Raw genomic sequence first — 25,507 nt, 5'->3', positions numbered from 1 at the left:
TGTTAAAATCTAATTTTTTTCAAAATGTGAAATTTTTGGATATTTTGCACTGTAACTCAAAATCACATTTTCGGACTTCCGGGCCTAGTTGTGGTCGATGGTCACAAATAATCCTTTGGGTGACAGCCATTGTTGCAACATCTTGTTCGGTAAGGCCTATTCAGTGATTTTCTGTACAAAATATTTGTCCAAACTGCTCCAATTATATATAGGTTAATTGATTTGATCACAATACTTAGTAATCAAGTCCATTGCATAAAACATGTACATAACCCACTCTCATAGTGTAAATTGCTATACTATATGCTGACTGCTTGTGCTGTACCATGCCAAATTAAAAGGGCATTTCGTGATCCACAGCCTCATCCCCCCACTTTTCTCCAAAAAAGTTGAGATTTTTACACCACTGGAAACCTCTGGCTACATAATGTTTATGTACCAAATATTTCTTGCAGATTAATTCGTTTAGCGAAAATATCGTCAAATTTGAATTTCGTTCTGGTATGCCAGAACGAAATTACACACAGTGGCCTATGGAGCAGTGTAATCCCACACATAATCATGCATAACTCACAAACCGAGAATCGGAATCAACTGAAATTTTGAGAATAAGCTTTTTTCGTGGATATCTACTGAAAAATGTCATAAAAAGAGGAAGCTAGGATCACGAAATCCTCCTTTAAGTATTGTCATGCAATAAGAAAAAAAAGAAGCTTTAAAAGTATAAGCATACTTTTATTCTATTTTCCTTTTGTTGTCAGATTGTGTCCTTTCACATTGCTTTCACATTTGCTATTTGTCTGTATCTAGGCTTGTTCCAAAATTGCAAAAATTGGACTGCTCCGTGCCAGAAGTGGGTAAGTTTAATAGCTGCCCAGTGAACATTTGGCAATTTACACACAGTATATTGTACTCATCTACCCCTGGCAGCTACACATGGCAGCTATTGCACTTACCCACTTTTGGCACTGAGCAGTCGAAGTCTGAATTTTAAGGTATTCTGGTTCAGGCAATCGCTGAATGGGCCTTTAAGAATAATGTAATAAATGAAAGTTGTAAAATATGTGTATATTTGATCATAATATATTTCACTTTCCTATTGCTATGATACCCTTCTCTGAAATAATTAAAATGAGGAAAATGGTTTCTTTAAGAAAGTTGTTTATCTATATTACGCTTATGATATTTTGCAATTTACTGAGATAAATTAGAAATTAAAAAGTTTATCAATAGTACGTTTCATATAAAACATTCTGTTGGAAGAAAACTTTTAAATACGGCCAACTTATGGTCAATTAACATGCATCTTGCCAGTCTGTTCCAGTACTTTTAGTAGTAAGACACATTTTTACTCCTGGCAGCACCCTTCAAATTAGGTCATTTTGAGGTCACATTTTAGAATTTTACTGTTTTTTGTAACAGAGTTTGGAAGTAAATATACTGGAACTGACTTTTTGCAACTTTGCATCTGGAACCATGATACCATGAGAGGCAACTGAGTGGAACTGACTCGCTGGACTGGTCACTAGATGAATGGCTAGGTATTGTCTTTATAGCACGGTTATATGCATGAGATAAGATAAACCAGTCCAGCGGGTCAGTTGCCTGATGAAGTCTAGTGGTTCCAGATGCAGCATAGCAAAGTTGCATAAGTAAGTTCCAGTATTATATTTATTTTCAAACTTTGTTTACAACTACCAGGCAATTATTTGAAGCTTGAACCTACCCACCTTAAGCCTCGGCATATTATCGACATCGATTTGATGCCGATGATTAAGGCCTTCTAAAGTATGACCTCAATCATTGGTATCAAATCAAATTGATGCTTGCATTACTCATTTGAAAAATATTGGCCATATCTTCTTGTTTTGAACTGACTGCTAGCTAAGCCTATAGAAAAAAGTGTTGCAAACAGCAAGGTAACAGATTGCCCAGAAAACATTCCCTTTGATTTCTGTTAGGTATTATAATAGACCCCAAAATATTATCACACCTAAATATGACTGATTTGGTACCCCAACAAGGGTTAAGAGATCATTTGTTTCCTTCAAGCATTTATAATTTTGCTCATCCTCATACCACTTTTTGTATAAATCATGATGATACATTTATTTGTTTCAAACTATGTACCTGTTTTATCTGTTCTATAAGTGGAAGAGAGTGTTTAGTTTGCATTGTACCTATTTTATCTGATCTATATAAACCATATGTGATGCGATCAAGAAAAATCAGTCGGAGCTCGGAAATATTAAATTTTCAGTTTCTTATAGGATAATAGTAAAAAGCATTTACAAAGCTGCATTTTACAGAAAACCCCATTGAAATTGAACAAATTGTTTTCAAAACAACAGGAAACAAAAGGAAATATTTCCTTGGCTTTATCTCAAAATCAATATTTCTGAGTTCCGACTGATTTTGCTTGATCACATCACATATGTTGAAGAGTGTTTACTTTGCATAATTTCCTGTATGTATATTTTACCAGTAGATTAAAGATTGGGTCATGCTAATAATTCTACTAAGTTACTGGTTTGATTCTAAAATTACTAACATGGACATTCAAAATACTCTAACTGATCTAATTGTTTGATACCATTTGGATGGGTAGGTGATGACTGCAAGGACTGCCTTTTGAGAAGAGCAAGAGCAATCACTCCTCTACAGCTCTTCTGAAGTTCCATTTGCAAGAGCGATTTATAGGTCCTCTTGATGACGCATTAAATTTTTTTTTTTTTTTTTTTTTTATTTCTGTTTTTTTTATTGCCCTGTACTTGGAACTGGTGGGTGGAGAAAGATACATCGAGATAACCACCAGTCCCCTTCTTCATTTCAACTACATGACAACAACATTAGAGTGAACTATTATATGCAGAGCATTCAAATAGATTGCAATGATGACTAACGCATTAAATTCTTTACGCTTTAATGGTCACATGCAAACAGCACTTCTAAAGCTCTTCTTGAAGAGACCAGAAGAACATTCTAAGCCTCGTTTTCAAAAGACAGTCCCTAGTCACTGCATGCCTGTGCCACCTGGGGGTTTGATAATAAAGGGGTCCACAGAGTCTCCCTCTTTACACTACATCAGAATTTTTACATTTTGGAATCCAAGAAGTGAAGCTAACCCAAAATCCATGTTAGCGCCAATTTATACATCGGTGTGATTCAAGTTCAATAGTGACATGAATGCTTTTTAGCGCTTGCGTTGACAAACAGCCCTTGCACACATGTGTGTATGCTCTGCACGATTAACTTTACGCCTGCGATTTGATACTGTGGCCAGCGTAACACGCACATATGTTACTACCGAACTTGAGGTAAACCCAATTTTAGTGAGGAACACCCTACCGTAAGTGTCTTTATCTGGTTGCTATCCTGTAGCATATACATGCATTGTAAAATGTGTTTGTGGTGACAATACAAAGTTGGGTGTGCACAACTAGCGCCAAACCTGTTGCCCACCCTACAGCAAAATCCCACACCACTAGCATGGTACAGCCCTGTGAAGAACTTGGACAATTGGTGCAATAATAGTAATTTGGAATTTTTGTTTTTAATAATATGTGTTTTATTTTATTCAGTTTGAAGTTGATAAAAATATTAGGAAAATATTTGTTTTATTTAATCATGTGAGACTATGTATTGTATTTATAACATTGTATTGCCTGTTTTTTGCCAATTTAAAGGAAGTGTCCGGTAATCACAACATTAAGCCTTATATGTTAGAAAAATAATTATCAAGCACGAATCACATGGTTTTATATCAAACAAACTCATATTAACCATAAAAACGAATAAAAATAGCCATCTCTCAACACGCGATATTCAAAATTCCCGCGCCGAAATTGTCTAGAGCAGTGACGTCCACATAGTTCAATGAAGCCTGTCGACAAATGAGCACAAATAACCATGACGTCACTGCTCTAGAACATTCAGCGCTGGAATTTTGAAAATCGCGTGTTGAGAGACGGCTGTTTTATTCGCTTTTTATGGTTAATATGAGTTTGATTGAAATAAAACCATGTGATTCGTGCTTGATAATTATTTTTCTAACATATAAGACCTAATGTTGTGATTGCCGGACACTTCCTTTAAGCAATATTGTGTTGTGCCTTTATTTTGTTTTTAAAATGACATGCAAACAGCTTTCGAAATAGGGCCGGTCAGCTGGCCATTGGCCTGTAACTTTTTGGCCGGGCTGGTAACTTTCCTGACTAGCAGTCTAGTTGCCGGCCTGACTGGCCGGTAACTTTTTAATGGTCAAAGTATTAGTTTTTAAATATTCAAACACATGATCCATGAATGCATCTTCATGTCAATCTGTCATTATTTACAGTATAAAATTAATTTAATTTCAATCCAAACATAATCCCAATCTTGCCAGAAACATTTCAACGGCCGCTTCAACCAGCCTAATTTCTATTCTGTGTATTATATTTAGTGCCTACATATTTATAGCATACTTGATTTGTAGTAACAAGATGCCCGTTTTGAACAGTCGAGTCGGATTCTGACATCAGTCATCAGTGATGTGGAAAATGATGATATAGATGAAGTTATGATCCCAGGGGAGGAAGGGTACTCGAATTACATTTTGACAGGGGTGTGCCGCTGGAACTCTGAAACCCCTACCCAAATTTAGGGATTTTTTTACCTGATTTGACAGTTTTTGATCATTTTATTTCTCAAAAACCCATGTTTGATTTTTTTATATATCCAACCACTCAGAATGGAGTATGGTTATTCCAAAGCATCTGGAACAAAATTTAGTGATTGGTGAAAAATTGTTTAAATTTATTATATCTGTATATGTTTTCCAATGGCATGTATAAAAGCCTGAAATGTTCTTTTCAAATGTTGTTATTCAATGAATGTGACTAGTTCAACTAAGTAATCAACTAAATGTATTTTAATGTTGTGGGAAAATTATGTTGTGCATGCCGACATTGAAAATGTTGAGTGAAATTTGTTCCTTGCTAATTTGCATCAAAATCTTGTATTATATTATGCAGATCATGCAAATGATCTTGTTGAAACCACAAGATGTAAGCAATTCTCGCATATATTTTGATCATTTTATTGTCATCTTATATTTCATATACACCTCTCCCGACATATCTTTATGCATCTCTGTAAATGTATTTTTTCCCAAAGTGGGTAAATAGGTTTTGCCAATTCCTTTAAGTTTAATTTTTAAGCAAATTGTGCAAATCGGAGAACAGGGGCCAGATAGTATTTGATTGTCAAATGTTTTTGGTCACTATTATTCCTGTCATCAAGTATGGGATCATTTCATTGCTGCCAACTTATGGAAAGGATCATCTGAAAGTGGAAATTTGATCATAATCATATGAAAACAAATTTTAATAAAATACTACTGTAATATAATAACAGTAAATAAAATAAAGAAGGAAAACCATTAACTGCTTCAATGTGTATTTTCTTTGTTGCATGTTGGAGTAATATCTTCATACTCAATTTAACATTTAGAGAATAAAGGTATTGTTTTTAGCCTCTGGAGTGCATCTATCGTCTCATATAACACGGGCGATCATTATTTTAAGTAAAACAACGAGGCGAAGCTGAGTTGTTTTACGCCAAAAATAATGATGTCGCCTGTGTTATATGAGACGATAGATGCACGACAGTGGCTAAAAACAATACCTTTATTCTCATTCTTAAACACTTCAATTCAAATAAAAATATTATACAAGTTTTAATCAAATTAAATCCTACATTTTGCAAGGAATTACCTAGGGCTTAAAATCGATCAGTCCCGTTGTTGCTGTGCACCTCCGATTGGTCCAAATAGCGAGTACGCGTATCGCGTCAACACACACGCTCTGACCCGTGTGATATCGTGTCATATCACACGGGTAAAACTGGGTAAGAACCAATAAGATTGCAGGAACGTTCTCAAGTGTCGGTTGGAATGCTAAATATTTGATCAACATTAAATTTTTAAATAGCTACACATAAGGCTGGCACAACTTTAACATCTGGTACGCTACTCCTATCATACACCCTCTAATAATTTTAAGAATGCTGAATACTAGCATAATAAACCTGAATTTATGGGTGGCGTACTGTATTGTAAAACCTAGCCTAGCTGTAGTTTGTGGCCCTCAAAGACTTCGCAAGCAAGCAGCCGAACGTGAGCTGATACGATTTAGCGTGAGGCCACAGCAATTCCACAACTTTTCCCCAGCTTTTGCTAGGGGTGGTTCAAAATATATTCAGCTCCTTTAGTACATTAATAAAGCATACAAATATTAGTGTGTTTACCTATGGACCTGATGCAACCTCTCTGGATAGCATACTAAAGCAACAGTCCAAAAGTAGTGCTAAACATTGCCATGAAATTTGTGCCAGACAGTAAACCGGAACCATCTGAATAACACTGTACATTGATTTGACAATGTAAACCATGTTGAGTTGTATAAATGAGCACTGTATGACCCTAATATGGTAAAAGGGTGTATCTTCCAGTTACATCACTACTAATTTATTTCCTTTGCCCATGTTTGATGTTAACTTTCCCATTTGACTCACATGGAAAAAAGTTGTAACATGCAAAGAGATTCAAATAATGCCAAGTCTTTTGCTATTCGGCGATTGCACGGTCATCTCAAAATGAGTATCTATTTGCAAAGTGCATGCAGTGAGTGTGCATACGCCTGTCAAACGCACGCTTTAATCACTGCGTACGCGTTGCTAGAAAAGTGCGCAAAACAAAAATGCACATTTTGCACATGTGTTTGCTTTTGGTAGCAAGATGGTGGATCTGTGCAAAGGGCGAATAGGTTGGAAAACTGTATGGCTTATACTTTGGCAATTGTAACTCCTTTTGTCTTTGCAAGTTGCATCCTTTTACCAGTGGCGTAGCTAGGGGTTGTGGGGCCGGGGCCAAGGATACATAATGTGCCCCCCCCCCCCCCGTTGAAACAATTATGTGTGGAGCGTCCAAATAAGTTGCACAAATACCAGTAAGTAATTTGGGTATAATGAAGTTCAGTGAATTTCAGTCTTAAATTGATCTTTGTGCTGAAATGCGGCCCTCAAGGTTGCGCCCAAGGCACATGCCCCCCTTTTTGATTGAACAATCATATTTTGCTTATTACTTATTAATTTATTGCTGACTTTGGTCTGATTGGATCAAGTCATGTCATATATACATATTATTGTGCTTTCAGCACCACTTCATCAAGATCACAACGTTGCTGTTTATACGAATATCAGAATCAGATCACTTCCTCCGATCCAGACGGCTACCTAACGGTGTACTTTCTGTCAGGACTTTCCTCCATACAGCTATCTTACAGTGTACTTTTTGTAAATACTTATATTGTGAGTATCCAAACAGCACAAGGACACATTGGGACAGTCAGGGGTTAAGACCCTACTCTTTTTGAAACTGACTGTGATGTACGTATGTAATGTAACACAATCTGACCCTATTACGCCAGGGTGGAGGACATTAGTGAGTAAAACAACTTGACCAAGCATATCTCGGAACACAAATTTGATATTAGATGTACCTCATATTTTCGGTTTCAACTTTTTATATCAAAACCTTCGTCAGGAGACAGGCAACTAAGTCGGTGATCAGCAACTCTTTGGATATGTGACCCCAAAACAAGACCATACACCTTGGGCCCTCTTGGAAACTAAAAATCAGCACATAAAGCCTTCAACCATGTATACATATATTTGTCAGTTCATTTATTGATTCAATGTTATACATTCATTTCTAGCTGCTTCGTATATTCAACAATTTACAGTAGTACTTTTATATTTCATATTTGCTGGTACCACAAATAAAATTCATATCATATTGTTACAAGTTTGACAAAGTGCCGCATATTGATTAGTCTCTTCAGGATCATATAGAGAGCTAGTGAGTAAATATCAACCATTTTACAACATTTCAGCAAATGGGGCGGCATTCAGGGTTGTGCAGTACTGCATCGCCTAACCATTTGTCTATAATTCAAGAGAACTATCATGCATGACTGTGATTGCATGTTCTGTAATAACTCAAGATGTCTGTTCGCAACAGACCACCTCCTTGCACAGGCCTTTGATCTTTCCGGTAAATCCCATACGCCTTTGCGGGTAGACCTGTGATGTCATCATGCCGATGCGCACATTGTTGCTGCGCACTTCACAGCTTTGAAATGCGCAGAAATGATTTTCACTAAGCGATGTGCGCATCGGCGTGGCGTTAAATGACGACATATCAGGTCTACCCGCAAAGGCTTATGAGATTTACCAAAAAGGTCAATTGACTTAACGCTTACCAATTACAACAGCGCTTGATCATGTGATGTACACATACAGTAGTTGCGTGTGCGAAAGTTTGTAAGTGTAGGATAGGCATACGCGGCCATCATTATAGCATGTAGTTCGACACCATGTCACATGACGCGGTGATAATCAATAACCTGCATTTGCAACTGTGTATTTACAATCGGCGAAGTGTGATTGCATTAAATAGGATTATGAAAACAACATAATGCGTATACTAATAGTATACCACAAAAGTGATATTTGGAGAAAGAAAGCTTGTTGACAGTTTAATGATGAATGAACGATAACAAAAGTTGGTGACTGGGGTAGGGATGGAGGTTAATAACTATGTATCAGTTGTTTGGAGGGCATTGTGAAAAATCAAAACATTTTGCCTTTGGAACCGAGGAATATTCTAATCTGGTTTAAAGCAAAATGTTTAGATTTTTAAAATCATACCCCACATATAACTGATACAAAGTTATTAAGGGATCTAAAATGAGCGTTTATTGCGTTTCGACAGTATTTTTGTGGGACATGAGAGCACCTCAGACCTATCGAATTGCATTCTGAATACGAAGCATGTCTTTCTGATATCAATTAATTTTCATTTTTTGAAAATCACAATATAATACAAATTTTATGACAAATTATACAAATTTGATATTTTTCAAATTTTTGATATATAACAGTCCTCGAAGTAAATTATATAAAATCTAATGATATATTCTTAAAGTGTATGTAGCAGGGAGGAAAAGCCGACGGTCAATTGAAAATTTTGACCTTTCAAAAAGACCTTATTTTTGTTTGGTGTTTTGGGAAAAAAAATCCATATCTTCAATACGAAAGGTCAAAATTTTCAATTGATCGTTGGCTTTTTATCCCACCTACATACACTTTAAGTATAAATCATCAGATTTATAAAGTTTACTTCAAAAACTACTGTTAAATATCAAAAATATCAATTTTAATGATTTGCCATAAAATGTGTATTAAATTGCGAATTTCAAAAATCAAAATTATTTGATATCAGAATGACATTCTTCAGATTCAGAATGCAATTCGATATGTCTGATGTGCTCTAATGTCCCAAAATAAATACTGTCCAAACGCGTTCATACCCCAGCCCTTAACTGAATTAATAACCATCACTTTTTAACTCCTAACTTCACCAAATCTCAAGATTTTATCCTCTGAAATTTGTTCAAATAAACAATTTTAATCACAATTTATATTCATCCTTCAAAAAATCGACCAGGTTAAAGCAGACTTGCAAATTACAGCAGAGCGCAGTTACACCACATAAATATAATTTATGATTTTAAACTTTTGATCTCAACACAAGATTAGACATACCTCAAATTTTCGGTCATAACTTCGACCTTCTTCGGGAGACTTCTTGACCCCAACACTTGGTCGTAGATTGATGAAGTCTCCCGATGAAGGTCGAAGTTACGACCGAAAATTTGAGGTATGTCTAATCTTGTGTTGAGATCAAAAGTTTAAAATCATAAATTATGATGTCTACCAACACAGATGAACTTTCATGCTAACATATAAATATGTTAGTTGTGCATGCGTGAATTGTTCCAGCGCAAAAGATGTGCACATGTGGAAGTCACTGTACCACGTTAATATTCCTTACTACATCACACAAACAAGTCATTGATGGATATTTAATAACTTCCATGCTTGTGTGTGTTTGTCACTTGACAAGCAATTTGATTGGGATGTATATGGTATGATAACAGGAGGTTTAATAGAGGCCGTTAGCCTTTCCCCATCTTGTGGGTACAAATGATCTGTGTGTTCATGCGTCAGACACTACGCGCAGGGCGCAGCTTGCCAAGCAGCTGTTATCGCACATCAACGTGTTGATTTTGCTGTTCACGCATGGAGATCGAACGACCATCACAGCGTGTACCCACAAGATGGCGGCATATGACGTCACGCTGACGGCCTCTATATGAATACAAGTTATCTGTACTGAAAACATATTTTACAAGTATACAAAATAGAGACTAATTTACACAAATAAAGGCTAGGAATTATGCCTTTTTAGGCACTGCTAGTTCTGGTATCATGATAAACTATATACAAGAAACAATACATACCACTGGTATTTTATATGTTGCACACATTTTTGGTTAATAAACATTTTTTTAACTAAATAATACTGTAGTTCTATCTAATCTGTCCTTTGAAAAGAATCATTATATTCTTCCTAATCAGCACCCTCTGTGGTCTCTTCTTACTTAACCCTGTTCAACCCTAATTCAATGCATGGCATTCGCTGAAACTTTCTTTGTTCAACCAGCAAGTTTTACTTCATAGCCTCTATGAATAAATATTTGGGAATGGCAGAATTTGTTGTTTACTCTAACCCTGGTATTTAAATCATTTTGAGCACTGCCTTTTGTTTTGTCAAATAAAAGTTATTTTCTGATACCATCTTGCAGGTTATATAACATTACAGGATTACAAAAAGATGCAACAGGGTTGCTTGAAATCGTGATTAAATCACATGATTTTTTTCAACAAAATCACTGATTTAAATCAAATTTTTCATTTTTTTACCATTTTTGATAAATATAAGTTAATTTCTTTCTTAAATTGACTGTTTTTCTTCATTCCTAATGCTTCTACAACATTTGGATACAATTAAAATACCTCTATGATGTAATTTTTTTCTATTGCTAAAAATTCATCTTCAAGGTGCAGAATTCAACAGGTTTTTTCCCCAATGATTTTAACAAATTTGAAATTTTCACATGTAAAAACATGTTTTGAGTTTTTGTAAATACCTGATGAGATTGCTTATTATGTCTATCATTCCACTGGTCTTTTGTGACTTTAACATGGGGTATAGCAGTTCTTGGAATTTAAAAAAATCAATAAAATCGATTTAAATAAAAAAAATCTGATTTTTTTAAAAATCAAAAGTAATCAGCATTCCTGCTGTGTAATGACAAATAAAGGCAGTGAATGGACATACTTCTTCTTTATAAGTGCCTCCCTCATATGTATGAGTATTATCGCACTGCGTACAGACAAGCTGTACTTATTTTCGTTATTCTACACTCATCAATTTAGGTATTAACACCATCAACCAGCAAGTGTTTCTCTCTCTCTTGGATTCCTATTCACAATGCAGCTGCTAAATCATAAATTCAGGACATCCAATTATCATAAACTAAAGATATACCAACAGGCAAGGTCCCAGGATCACTCATTAATGAAGACCAATCATTCCATGAAGTGAGAGACAAAACTGATACACATAATACTGCGGTATATTTTTACAGTCTTACGCCAAGACACACAAGGTGCTATGATCGCATAATGCGAAGGCACAAAACGCTGGCGTGATTTGTTAGATACACACAATCAAATGATCGGTCCTCATGAATAGGCGAGAATTCACAGCATACAAAGCAATGTGGACTAAGCTTGTTGGGTCAATAGTCTGTATATTTTATAGTCTATACTAGTCGTACACATTGACAAATTATTCAACAAATATTTTTTGCTCAATGCAAAGTACTTCACTTCTAGTACTACCCAATTACATAAAATTCAAATATCAAGTAAATTGTAAAATTATACATATTTTGAAAGACATTTTGGTAAATTCTAGAAAAACAGACAAGTAGATGGGAAAGAACAATGTGAAAGTCAATGCTCAATATTACACCAATTTTCAAATAGTTGGCCCAAACCTTTGGTTGCAATCTTGGATAAATTGCAGCAAAAAAAATTATATTGGTGGTTTTGTGGATTTGTTATGGTAGTATAGCAACAAACCTTACAATTGTATTCGGTATCAGCAACAAAAAAAACTTGCAAGGTTTCGTATCAGTTTACACTAAGTCTTGTCTAATACCCTAACACTTAGTGACCTATGTTAACTTCACAAACATCAATATTTTGGCACTTTCGAATTTCATATTCAGTTGGAGATTCGGCTATAATCCCACCACCAAATTCTGATTGTATTCTGGTACAAAAAGGAATGGAACTATACCTGGGTCGGTATGGGAAGAGCAATTATTGTGGTATGCTTATATAGACGAATCCAATGAGCCAAGTCATGGTCAGGATTTGGTCAGCCATTATTGGATCCCCGCAACACCAAACTGGTGTTGTGACTGCCCAATTGGGTGGATTAAAGCCGCTTAAAATTCGATGTTAGATTCTTTTGTATTGTAAACTGTCATCATTCTTTTGTCTACGTGTAACACGGGTGATAGAATGCAGTTTAAAATACCCTCCAAGGCCGCATCATTTCACATTTTAGGTGAGATGGAGCCGACGGGGACCCAGCTAATTGCTGCCATTGAGGTGTAGGAATGTGTGAAATTGGATTCGTCTATACCTTGTGCCAGTTCCATATTGGTAGTGACTTCAAAATGTGTCTCCATCTGTATGTGCGACAGAGTTCCAATTGTGCCGCCTTTACACACAAGCGTATTATGCAAGAACGGCATGAGCGCTTCAAGGCTAAGCAACCTAAAACAAGCAGTGACGTCACTAACAAACTCGGAAGCACAACAAGCTATAGTCTTTCTGCCAGAGAAGAACGGCAGTTGTTTACATTTTGAGAGCGTGCACAGCGTAAACAAGGAAGTGGGGTTCAGTTCTGATAGGCTGATTCAATCATATTACAGACGCTGTAATCTGATTGGCCGATTACACGTCAAAACATTGGTCAGGGCAAACAAAGCTCCGCATATGTCGCTCATTAACAGGGCGCTCACATCAATTTGAGCAACGGACTGCTGTTCTTCTCTGAAACCGAGTGTAGTTAACGGATTATACCACTGATAACCACATCACAGGCTGGACCTCTACAGAGTGACAATTGCACTATAATTGAAGACCGAATTAAAAAGACTAGTTTGCATATGACGTCCTGTCAACCAGACCAAAAATGCCATACTGCGCAGGTCAGCAACCAATCATGGCATGCTTTTAATTGCCCTGACATCAAATGCAAACTAGTCTTCAATTATATGATATATCACACATTTATACTTGAGTTTGGTAGTGACATGTGCATTATTTTGCTGGTTACAATATTTAATTGTGTGCTCCAACCTTATCTTACAGAGTATATGAACACATGTACAGAGGCGGTTTGTAGACATGCTTGCGGAGCAACCTCGTTAAAGCACTGATGTCATTACTCAACTCAAGGTGAAACAATGTGCAGGTGGACTGTGTGATACACCCAAGTTGCATGTAACCTCTTACAATGTAGCTGCACTTCATTTTACACATGCCATTTGTGTAAATCTGTTGAAATATCCAAGACAAGATATCTTGATTTACATCCTGCTTTTCCTTTGCTATGATCTAAAAGGTCAAAGTTCATTTCCCATAATTGTTCAGGTGCCTCAATCAATCATCTGGTTCATATTTCCTCAATGTCTTTCTCAGTTCCTTGATTTGGTCATTCTTCTTGGTTAGCATTGTCTTCATATTCTTATAGGCACCTGTTTGGCTGAATTTCTTTTCCAATTCCTGAAAATCATAATGTTAAAATTCAGAATTTATTAACATGCACAATTTTACTAACGTGTGGCAGCTTTGAGATTAACTATTTAAGATTAACTATTTAATTAAGGTGGCCTTAGTAATAACCGTTAGGAATGTTTTCTATCCATTTTAATTAAGCTGAGATAGTGGAAGTAAAATGACAATCACTTGCTATCCTCATCATTTTACTCTTTAACAGAGATTATTATTTGTTCCTACATTTCAAAAAGCATTTTTTCGATTGAAAATATTTTTGACATACATCATTTACAGACTCATAGCCTATTCATACCCAGGGGTTCTAATCCTACAGATGTTCTGATTCACGAGTAATCCACATGAATGGAGAGATTGCTGATTTCAAAAGTTGCAAAAATGAGTATCTTTTAGAGGATGGTCAAGCAGAATTTGATATCATGACCGCCTGTCTGACCAGAATAGGGCAATTTTGCAATCAGGCACTTGCATTATAATCAGGCACCCGGTACCAGGAAAACTTGCATTTATTATAATCTGGCAACCATTATTAGCCAAGTACACTTGGATTTTAATTGAGCACCTGGTATCAGGAAAACATGCATTATAATCATTATAACCAAGTACTTGATATTAACTTAATGCAATTTTTGAACTAGTGAACTCTTTCATTTAATTCGTGCTCATTCAAGCATGAAGTCAACTGCAGGTATGAAATTGGTGTCTTTGACGCTATGAGTCTGCTGATGATGCATATCAGAAAATATAAAAACAAATCCAGATTGTGAGGAATATCCCGATTGTAGACAAGATATCAACACAGCATCACCATCTGCTGAAGACGCTAGTCGGACTAGTGAAAACGTTCCAGGTGAGCGAAAAATAGTGTAGTGTTGAAGTTAAAACTTTAATTCAAATCCAGATGGGTAGTTATTTTTGTTTACTCTTTATATATATTTCAAATTTAAATTATTGTAGAGTTTGGTCTGATTGTATCAGATCATGTCACATGTAAGTCAGGTGTGAAAAAAATTGTTTTATTGTGGCTTTTAGGTTTGATCATGTAAACAGACAATGGCTATATCCTTACCTTTTCGGTCATTTCCAGCTGTTCTTTTAATTCCAGTAATTTGTGTTTTGTTGATGTCAAATCTCCTTCTAATGCATCTGCTTTATCGGAACTCAGCTTCAAGTTCTGTCCAAAAAATAATGCCAAATATATGGTTTAATTCTTAGGGTCAAATTGATCATAACTGTAATCATCATGAAGATAAATTGTGTTACTAGAATCAACGGGTCTGTGATGGGTCACATGCAGGAGAAAGCAAACATGCAGGAAGAAAGTAAACGATTAGTTTTAAAGAAGTCCCTGCACAGGGACTGTGCAAGGGCACAACAACATCCTGAACAAATGTAAAAACAAAACAATTCTGCTAACAATTAGTACAATTTGAGAAAAACACCATGAGATTTCTAATATGATATTGCTTAAAATCTGACTCCGAACCCACACCCCTTTCTTTTTAAATTTCAGATTTGTTATCAGGACATAACAAGTATCAAAATATTAAGAAAGTCTATGAATGAATCCTATCACACTAAAAACCACAATCCTAACCATATGTTACTGATTGGCTCAATAAATGACAATAGTCTCTTGTAACCAATTATCAGCAGGCAATACTCATGGAGTCAAAGACTTGTGGCATCTGGCCTTCCAAATCAGTTCCTTAATTCCGCTGGAATATGAAAATACCATGAAGCCCCACCTATCCTTAACCCATAAAAGCCATCCTATATAGGATAGGAATAAGTTACTGATTACCAGTCCCCCCATCTAAAAAAAGGGGGAAAATGCGATGATTTTATCATCAGATTTGCAAAAAATGTCTGCTCCATAAAATTTTTCATGAGTGGATCCCACTCTATCAAAAGCCTTGACCTGCGCCTGCTGATTATACTAACCTGTTCCATTTGATGTTTGACTTGTTCCATCTGGCCTTCTAACTCTGCCACACCAGCTCCTGAATCTGGTTTAGGTTGGTTATGACGAAGGTCCCCTAGCTCGTCCTGAGTACGATGGAGATCTGATTGCAGTTTGGATTTATCTTGCAGTGCACTTGTAGCCTGTACAATAAAAACAATAGAAACATGTAACCTACCATTGTGAATAGAGAATCAGAATCATATCAGTGGTTTAGCTGGGGAGTCCATGTTAAAGGGCAGGCAGGGGTAGCGTTTTAAGGAGTCTTGGGGTCCAGACTCCTTGATTTGGTAGGTCCCTGTGATTTGGACCTCTCAATTTTGTACCTCTGTGTAGAATTAGATGCCTGGATCCCTTTATTTTCCAATATAGACCCCTGGACTCAGCAGGTCACCACTAACCATGGGGGCAGGGGACCAACTTGGTCCTCAAAACTAACACAATAAGATTGCATGATTTTAAAGTAATTTGTAAAGATGCCAATGCTTCCAAGAAACAACTCCATAATGGGGCAGTAGGCATATTCGTTGCTGCTTTGTCTCTATCACATATTGCCAGCAAAATTTATTGCGATAAACAATAATGGTGATAATGTGGGCAGCTTCAAAAAATGTGAGTGGTCTTGGATCAAAAACATGAAAATTCACCACTATAGGTTAGCATGCCATTCCATCCACAGGTTATTAACAAAAGGGTCTTTCCAATTTGCCTTGAGCAATTCTGTAAACAAACTTTGTCCCACATTCAACAAAACTGCATCTCTAGATGCCATATTGTATTCTTTTTCACATCAGATAAGCGCAAGTTGAGACTTAACTGATATGACACAGCTCACATGACATAATTCATTCCTATATTAATACAAATACTACACGATTTTCAATGTGATAACAATAAAATAACATGAAATACTCACTCTTTCTTCCACTTGTTTGAGTCTATCTTTTAACTTGTTGTTTTCTTCGTTGAGTCGGTCAATTTCTGCTTGTAATAACTGTGTACCCCCTGACTCTACTGGATCTAATCGTTTCAGTTCAAAGGTTGGTTTGTTGGTCTGCAATGTGAAGGAAAAGTCATATAGAATTAACTTGCAGTCTTTCTTGACAGAGTAAAACAAAATAAGAAATAGCTATATGATTTATGGAGTGATTAACCCTAACTTTCATGTTTGATTAGCCTTACGTGCACAATTCGATACTGTGATCAATGAAATACTGACTTATGTCAGTATTGTATTGAAGATGAGTTCCACTGTTTTATAATTTGTTCAACGTATAATGATATCAGATCCAATTTCTTTAATGACATGGTTAAATTTAACCCAAGTTTCTCAAATCTTTCAGATTACAATAAATTCATTTTTGTAATGTCAGATGGCAACCATTGTTGCAGGGTAGCAAAATTTGCAAATGAAATTCTCACACTTCGTCAATCTATTGTGTAGACTAAGGGATAAATAAATTGTAATTATTATTTAGCTGTCTCCTCATGTACACGTCAACATCATGCTTGCTTCTGCCATGTTGCGCATTTGCGCTTCTTGCATTTATTTTGTTCTTTTGATCTAGGCCTAAAAGCATGATGGGCGTTTGATGAGGTTTCAGCTAACATTGCCTTGTGTTTATTTTATTTTTTTTAAATGTATATGCATGTTATTGTTTTTTAAAAAACCTTGACTATATTTACATGTATTATTATGTGCTATTTATATGTATTATTTATGTGCTATATTTTTATATTGTATATTATTGTTTTGTCACTCATAAGCCAGAATTGGCTGGTCTCTATGTGAGAGTGTGACGTTAATAAAGATTAAACTAAACTAAACTAAACTATGTCACCACCGATTTGCAATGAACCAAAGTGTAGGTGTATAACATTAATTGGAAGACATTTATCATAAAATGTTAATCTACTGACATGTAGATGTTACACTGCAGGAATTATATATTGATTTTAGCTGGCAAAATCCAATAACTTTCAAACATATTCAAAGAAAGAAAGAAGGTAACAGTGGTGCTGAGATGAAGTATTGTTTAATTTTATTTATTTATGTTAGTCCAACATCATATTCATTTGGGCATAAATTGATAACAAATAAAAAACCTTAGTGTTATAGTGCGCTATGCCAAACCCACAAGCCTATAGGAGTTGGTGACTGACCACTGTAACCCCAGATTATTCCAGAAACCACTGAACAACAACCCGTGGATTTGCAGCTAAGAAGCGCACATCTTATGCATACCAGAACAAACCTTGACAGACAGGATTAGCTGCCTGAATTTTGTACAGGTTATAACAGGACAATCAGCAGTATATTCTTTGTCTAAGAATTTCAAATTAACTCAATTTTCACAAGAGCACGCGAGAGCAAACTAACACCACTGCTGGGCTCACAGCATCTCTTGCATCCTATCAACTGAGGTATCTTGAATACTATAACTGATAGGAGCTCCATGCTGAGACTGAAAATTACAAACAATATAACTTTCAGAGTAAAAATAAACATCCTGCATTTAAACTACAGTTTTTGTCAGAGAAGAACGGCACTTGTTTACATTTTGAGAGCGTGCAGAGCGCAAATACGGAAGTGGGGTTCTGATTGGCTAAATCAATCGTCTGACAATCATAGCAACCAGTGGCGTATTGTGGCCGCTCCTACCGGGGGGCTGAAGAAAATTAAATTTTGTCGCCCCTTCCTCAACAGCCGAAAAGGTTGACCCAATTTTTTTTTCTGGCGCCCTAAAAGCTATGTCTAGTACCATTTTTTCTACTTTTTCAAAATTTTCCGCCTTTTTTCTTTCCTGATTCTTTTTGCCGCCCCTTCTTTTTGCTTTTGCCGCCCTTCTTTTTGCCGCCCCTTCTTCTTCCGCCGCCCCTTATATTTTGGCCGCCCCCTACTTTGACCCCGGGGGGCTGGCGCCCCCAAAGCCCCCCCAAAATATGCGCATGGCAACAGACCGGTAATCTGATTGGCCGATTGTGTATCAAATCGTTGGTCAGTGCAGATCAGCGCCTTTGAAGTGAACAACAAGTTCCGCGACTGCCATTCTTCTCTGAAACCCAGTGTAGGACTAATCATTTGAAACTTTTTCAAAACTACTTACTGCTTTGCCTGATAATTCTGCCTCTTCAAAATCAGCAATCATTTCAATCAGTTCCCTGCAACAAAATAACAGATATCAGTTCATTAAATCCACAATATTCACAGCAGCTGAAAGGTCTATCCCATTATGGTTTGCGGTATAATAATAGAACTGCATTAACAGAAAATGTACACATAATCCCTTCAACTTTCAATTTATTGCTTAAAATTTTGTTTGAAAAATTCACCCTAAAGTACTAAAGTTGCAAATCTATTCATAGCTTCGGCTATTACTTATTTTTTGTACACATTTGCTATGGAGCAAACAGAAACCTGAGACTAATATACCAGGTTAGGTATATTAGTCTCAGCAGATACACTGCAATGCAAGATGGGATACTCCCTTCAGCTTCATATTTCAATATTTGACCAGGGGTTCGGTTTTGAAGACAACCCTACATAACCCACATTTGTAAGTACAAGTACATTTTAACTATAAGCAAAATATTAATTTCTCGATCATGAGAGGATGTACCTTCTGTGTACTGTTGCGTCCGCGTACTTTTCGTAAAATAACATGATTGCGCGACCGACCTCGACTTTGCCTAGCGACAACCGTATTCGAAGTGTGATTGGTCAATTCTCAAATGCTGTGTTTGCTCCGTAAGGTGTGGTCTTGTGTAGTACGCTTGACGCAAATATAACTTCGTACCCAAGTTGGCTCTCATGATCGAGAATTATATAATTTACCTATAGCTGTAATTGAAGACTGAATTAAAAAGACTAGTTTGCGTAAAAATGCCATACTGCGCAGGTCAGCAATCAATCACACTGTGCCTTTGCCGTGACGTCAGGCGCAAACTAGTCTAGTTAAGTCGGCCTTCAATTCTAACTCACCTATTTTCTAAATCTGAGATGTCTGCTTGTAGTTTGAGATGCCATTTTTCAGCCTGAAGGAAGAGTTGCCGTAGCAACAGTACATTGGTGTGAGCTGTGTTGATGAGTTCAGACTCTACCTCTCCCCTGACAACCGCTTCCAAACCATCCAGCATCTCAGTAACCTCATCAGCTGTAAACATGTCTTCTGTTAACCTTGGTGTGGCAATTCATTTAAAAGTGTTATCATCATCAGGTTGTTCATTCTAAAATGGGCATAATATTTTGTTTTCTAGAAAAACTTACTACACCAGGTTATGGGTGGGAGAACTCTGCCCACTCCCTCTCCCCACATACACATACACAACCCCCCCCCACCACCACCACCACCACAGACTATAAGACATCCATGTTGCATCCTTTTATATAATTCTGACCAGGCCTCAAAATTCATGTTCCAAGGGACCTTATTTTCAATTCAAGGCCAGTAAGCAAAGGGCGTGAAGGCCACTACATAATGAAGAATGCTTTGAAATTGAGGGGTACCACGGCATTAGGGCAATAGAAGTCATGACCATGGTGTCCTCATTTCGACTACAGAGCGAAGGGTTATTAATTTTTGTAAAGCAGTTTTTTGCCTTGTTGCTACTTGCGCTCAGCAAATCGCATTTGGCACTTCAGGACTTGCATATCTATATGTGACACGTCTGGTCCATGGGGGCCAATGGAGGCATTTTTGAAAATTGAGTTAGGCCTACTGTATTTATTACATTATACATACAATAGGCTATCATTCACTGAAAACACCAATAGTCTAGCATACTTGGTTCTAAAGTTATGAAGTTTTTTGATGTCTATATGTATTTTATTGTGTTTTTACTCCATATTTTTACCTTTTTCTCAGTTTCAAATTTGCCGCCTTTGGCCCCCATGGACCAGATCATGTCACATATAGGGATAGTTTGGTATGGAAATCAGGATGATGTAGTAAACCCTTATTATAACGAGATTTTCCTACAATTCCTATCTTACCTGCTATCTTTGAGATCCTGAAAACATCCTTCCACACCCCTCAGATTCTGATCTCGTTTATAACGTGCAAATCTCATGTAGTTGACCACAGTACTGTGGTGATGTTCATTAAGTCCAAGCTCAGCCTAACAAAAATCAGAAATATTTGTGTTTATAAAAAGAAAATAAGTAAAATTATTCTATGTGAACTTACATAATTGTCATCGACCAAAGAATACCTTAGAGCTGTTAAATATGGTTTGATTTGAAAGCCTAATATTATTCATATTCAGTCATTAATTTTTTAAAATCATGTTTACAGTACTCACTGAGAACTGCAAGTCACAAGAACCACAATATTTTTCCCTATTCACTACACACAAATGCCAAGATATTCAGTCACAATGTGCAATTGTGCATTTTGGAAATTGTTGTATCTTGAGAATTATACACCAAAAAAAGGAAAAGTATACATTCTTGGACATCTTTTTTTATCTTTCAATATTTATTGGTTTTTATTCATAAACAAGAAATAATTAAGACAATTAACATCAAATCTAAATATGCAGTTAAAATAAATGTGGGATACGCATGTTCCAAAATGTAAAAACATTCAATGCATGAACTTACTTATTTTTTCACACCCAGTATCACCACTTCGGCAATCATAACATAGCAAACCTATACATTTTATTAAAGCTCATACATGTACATGTAGTCATAGTGTCGCCTGTTACAACAAAATTAGATTTCTTTTGAGGTGTTTCATACCAGTAATTTCATGCAATAAATTATCTATTTACTGCTACTAGTAAAATCAGGATTTTTTCATGATATCACCCTATAGATATATTTTCTTACACACCAAGTTGACCAAGCTATCCCAAAATGTATACATTTGCTGTAATTGGGTCTTTAGTTTTAAAGATACATTTCAATGGATGCACTATCAAAATTTAATAAAACAAAAATTATAACCACCTCAAGACTGTCAGATATGCCCCCTTTAAATTTTGAGCCAATTTAAACAACTGAAGAAAATTGGAATTTACTAACAGCTCCCATAGCTTCACATTCTACTTCTACTCTAGGCTAGAGACCATTGCATTCAAAATTGAGTCGGATTCGCTGAAGCATGACACTGTGTCAAGCAAAAAAAGCCAATGCCATGGAAGTTCAGAAGTAAACACAGCATAAAAAATGTTGCTAAAATTACACTTCAGCAAAATTTTAGACTGTTTAAAATAGGCAAATCTTGCTCAAAAGATACAGTTGACTCGGGGACGTGAATGAGAATCTGGATGGGCCGGCAGCCTGCAGACTAGTGCAGTGCACTGCCACCGCTGACTGGCATGAGTCCAGCGTTCAAATTTTGGTCGTCCGTTCGCCCGGGACAACTAAAAAAGTCGCCGGACAACCAAGAATACTGATTCGGTTGTCCACCGGACAACCATAAATCTGTAGCCTTTGTCACCGTTGTAGGCCTACAGACAACCAAAAACTTGAGACGGGCAACCAGATATTGTAATCTGGTTGTCCGTGGGACAACCATTTATTTTTCCTTAATTCGAACACTGGGCATGACTGCCATGGGTGCACTACACGCGCATGAAAACTATAGCTAAAATAATAGTTTCTCGATCATATTGAGAGCTCAATATGCACAGGGCTGTCAACTTTTTTGGAATTGCTTGGCGTGAGACAGAGGCGTGAGATTTTACTCATTTTCCACCTTTTTGCGTGAGATTTACTACCTAGGCGTGAGATTATACTACCTTGGCGTGAGACCGTGAGAAAGTGACCCAATGCGTGAGACTCACGGCCATTGCGTGAGAGTTGACAGCCCTGATATGCACGCAATGACAATAAGCTAATTCAGAACAGAGTGCATTGTGGGTAATATTCTTGGACATTCTTGGGGATATAATAACACAATCCTCCCATAGACGGCTGTGGGAATGGACTTTGACTGATCGGAAATTCCTGTGATATCATTTGTCATTTACAACTTTGGTACTTCCAAGGTAGGTTCTAACTATCTTTGTTTGTTATATAAAAGTTCTATGGGGACAATCATTGAATTACTGTGTGAGGCCTGGCTGTGATATCTCTACAGACTTTTATCCACAATGCACTGATTTGCACTCTGTTCTGAATTATCGAACTTGCTTATTGCGTTGGCGTACAACTCCTACCCCGCCGGGACTCCTACCGCACACGCCATTGGCCTTGCTTGTAGCGCATGAGCGCTGCATTTCCTGTGCGTGCAAAATCGATCGCGCTATGGTGTCATTTACTCATTACACTAAACTTGCGACATTACGCAGTGCACACAGTAGGCCTACATTCATACTCTCATGATCGAGAAATTATTATTTTAGCTATAAAAAGTATAAATGACATACACAGAGCCTCATTGACATTGTGAATGATTGAAAAATAGTCATTCACATGTTCATGCATGCACTGAGTGTCACTGTGACACTGAGCAGCTGAAGCCGGTCAGCAGAAAGCTCAGCTCGCCACTACATTTCAACTGTTTGTGATTTAACACCATAAATAAACAATCGAATTTGTATTTATAGTATTATTTTATCCTTACCATGATACTGAGTTTTGTTTATTTGCAAGGGAAAATTATTCGGTTCTCAGAGTGTCAGTAGTTTACACTGCAACTATGCCTACGATGAAGGTTGCCAGTGATAATTGACACGACTGTCCCTCAAAGTGAAGCGGGGGAAATCCCTTAGCGACAAAATTCAAGACAACCTCGGCGGCGGACGGTTGTCGCTAAAAATGGTCCCAGATTACAACCTCTTGGAAGAACATTTAAAAAAGAATAGTTTGCGGGCTTGCCATCAGATGGTTCGTTACCAAGGTAACACAGCAAAAAAATCGAATTGGTGAAGTACAGCATGTCTGGCAATGTGCCAACTCAACCAGAACCAGAATTCCATTAAGCCCTGTTGCCCTTGACCTTATGACGTTATCTTCAATGTAACATAACATCCAAAAGAATGCAACTTCTCTCAATTTAATTATTTTTGCCAAAGGAACAATTTGAGACCAGTTGGAATAAAATTGGAGCACTAGTTTCAACATCTTTTTGCCTATAAGTAGGTATGTCACAGTGGCTGCTGAATTATTCTGTCACACTGTGCATGCAAGCATAACAGTAAATTGAAAAGCGCGCGCATCAAAGTTGTTCAAATTTGGCACACATCCATGTCGAAAAATTAATTTCCTCATGTGTGCTATTTATCCCAGTTGTTTGAATTTTTAATATATGGTGTGTGAAACCTTTCTTTGACTACCATCGGGTTTATAATTTTGCTTCGTTATTGTTGAAGATCCCTCATATAAATCAATAAATATAGACTTTTTGAAATAAAAAACCTACCACCATTTAGCTGAAATACTAATCTTTCTTATAGCATGTAAATTATTTCCGTCGACAACGAATGGCACACTTGAGGAAAACGAGTTGAAATATAATATTATCAAAGTGAATTTAGAGGGAGTAATATTACAAACCACAATAGCTCTAAGCCATTGTGTGTGTCCGTGTCCAAGCCCACACCATTTTTGTATACACGGTAGAGTGGAATGGCGGTTCCTTTTACCGTTTGCCCTCCCATGTTAATCCAGATAACAACATGTTAATTTAAAGTCTCATTGCAAATTAATTTTTATATTTACTTTTCGGATTTGGCTTTGAGCAATGGTGACACATACCATGTTTACAGAAAAAAATTAAAATTCTATTCCAGACACCATCAAAATGTCAAACTTTGCATTTTTTGTATAAAGTAATTAACTGCAGTTTCTTTATTCAACATCATAAAAGGTTCATACTTGACAAATCTATGATGAATGAAAAGACTTTCATTAAATATTGAAAAAACCCAAAATTACTTTTTGTGTATTTTTTGTTATCAATTGAAAGAACTTTGTATACACATCCGGACACAAAAAAAACTGGGAAGAACTTAGCAAAAAATTGGGAAGGGGAAAAGGGTGAAGGAGAGAAAAAGAGGGAAGAAAAAAGGGGAAGGAGAAGAGAAAAAAGGGGGAAAAGAGGGAAGAAGAGAAAGGGGAAAGAAGAAAAGAAAAAAGAGGGAAGAAAAACATATCAAAACCTTTAGCAACATTTCAGAATCAGTGAATCCACGACAGACTTGGCCATTCAAAACGCAACAGAAAACTGGCTAAAGTAAAAATGGCCAAATTTTTCTTTAAATCGCCGTCAATTTCGAACTAGTGAACTCAGAATTCTGTTCCCACGTTTATATTACCTTGGGATATTCCTTAACCCTAAAATTATCATTTTTTTAAAGCTGTAGGTGCTTCCATGAACCCGTCTGAATTTTTATTTATTCCATGTTTTCACTAAATTGTCAGTTCCTTTCCCTGCGTGGAATCAAGTTTTTCTGGGGGTTCCTGTCAAACCTGCCCTGTTCAAACAGTCACTCTACGAAATAGCGCTACGCTATTGAAAATGTCCTCGGGTTAATCGACTGTATAGACATTTTCCCTAATGGTCATCTAAAAATGGTTATGATAGACCTGAATTTAGTCTCGCCGCATACAAAAAACTATGGGTACCCCCTAATCAAAAGTCAATTCTAGTCCCTTCGATAACTCGATGGGTCTGCTAGTCTTAGTCACAGTCTATATGGCACAGCATAATTCGCATTACAGTGAAATGCGACCAAGCGTAGACTTTGCGTAGACTATACGATCTATTT

General features: G+C 36.7%; 1 protein-coding gene across 1 annotated transcript; it reads right to left on the bottom strand.

Moving 5' to 3' along the window:
* Window positions 1–13,294: 13,294 nt before the first annotated feature.
* LOC140142445 (leucine zipper transcription factor-like protein 1) lies at window positions 13,295–23,471 on the bottom strand. Its single transcript, XM_072164423.1, has 8 exons — window positions 23,362–23,471; window positions 20,781–20,905; window positions 19,770–19,964; window positions 18,895–18,949; window positions 16,704–16,841; window positions 15,769–15,930; window positions 14,894–14,998; window positions 13,295–13,812 (listed from the first exon to the last, which is right to left on the bottom strand). The coding sequence occupies exons 1-8, from the start codon at window positions 23,362–23,364 to the stop codon at window positions 13,690–13,692; spliced, it is 906 nt and encodes a 301-aa protein (XP_072020524.1). The 5' UTR covers window positions 23,365–23,471; the 3' UTR covers window positions 13,295–13,689.
* Between the last annotated feature and the right edge of the window lie 2,036 nt (window positions 23,472–25,507).

This window comes from Amphiura filiformis, chromosome 20, assembly GCF_039555335.1.
Source record: "Amphiura filiformis chromosome 20, Afil_fr2py, whole genome shotgun sequence".
NCBI classification, from domain to species: Eukaryota; Metazoa; Echinodermata; class Ophiuroidea; order Amphilepidida; family Amphiuridae; genus Amphiura; species Amphiura filiformis.
This window is presented reverse-complemented; position numbering and strand designations above follow the sequence as displayed.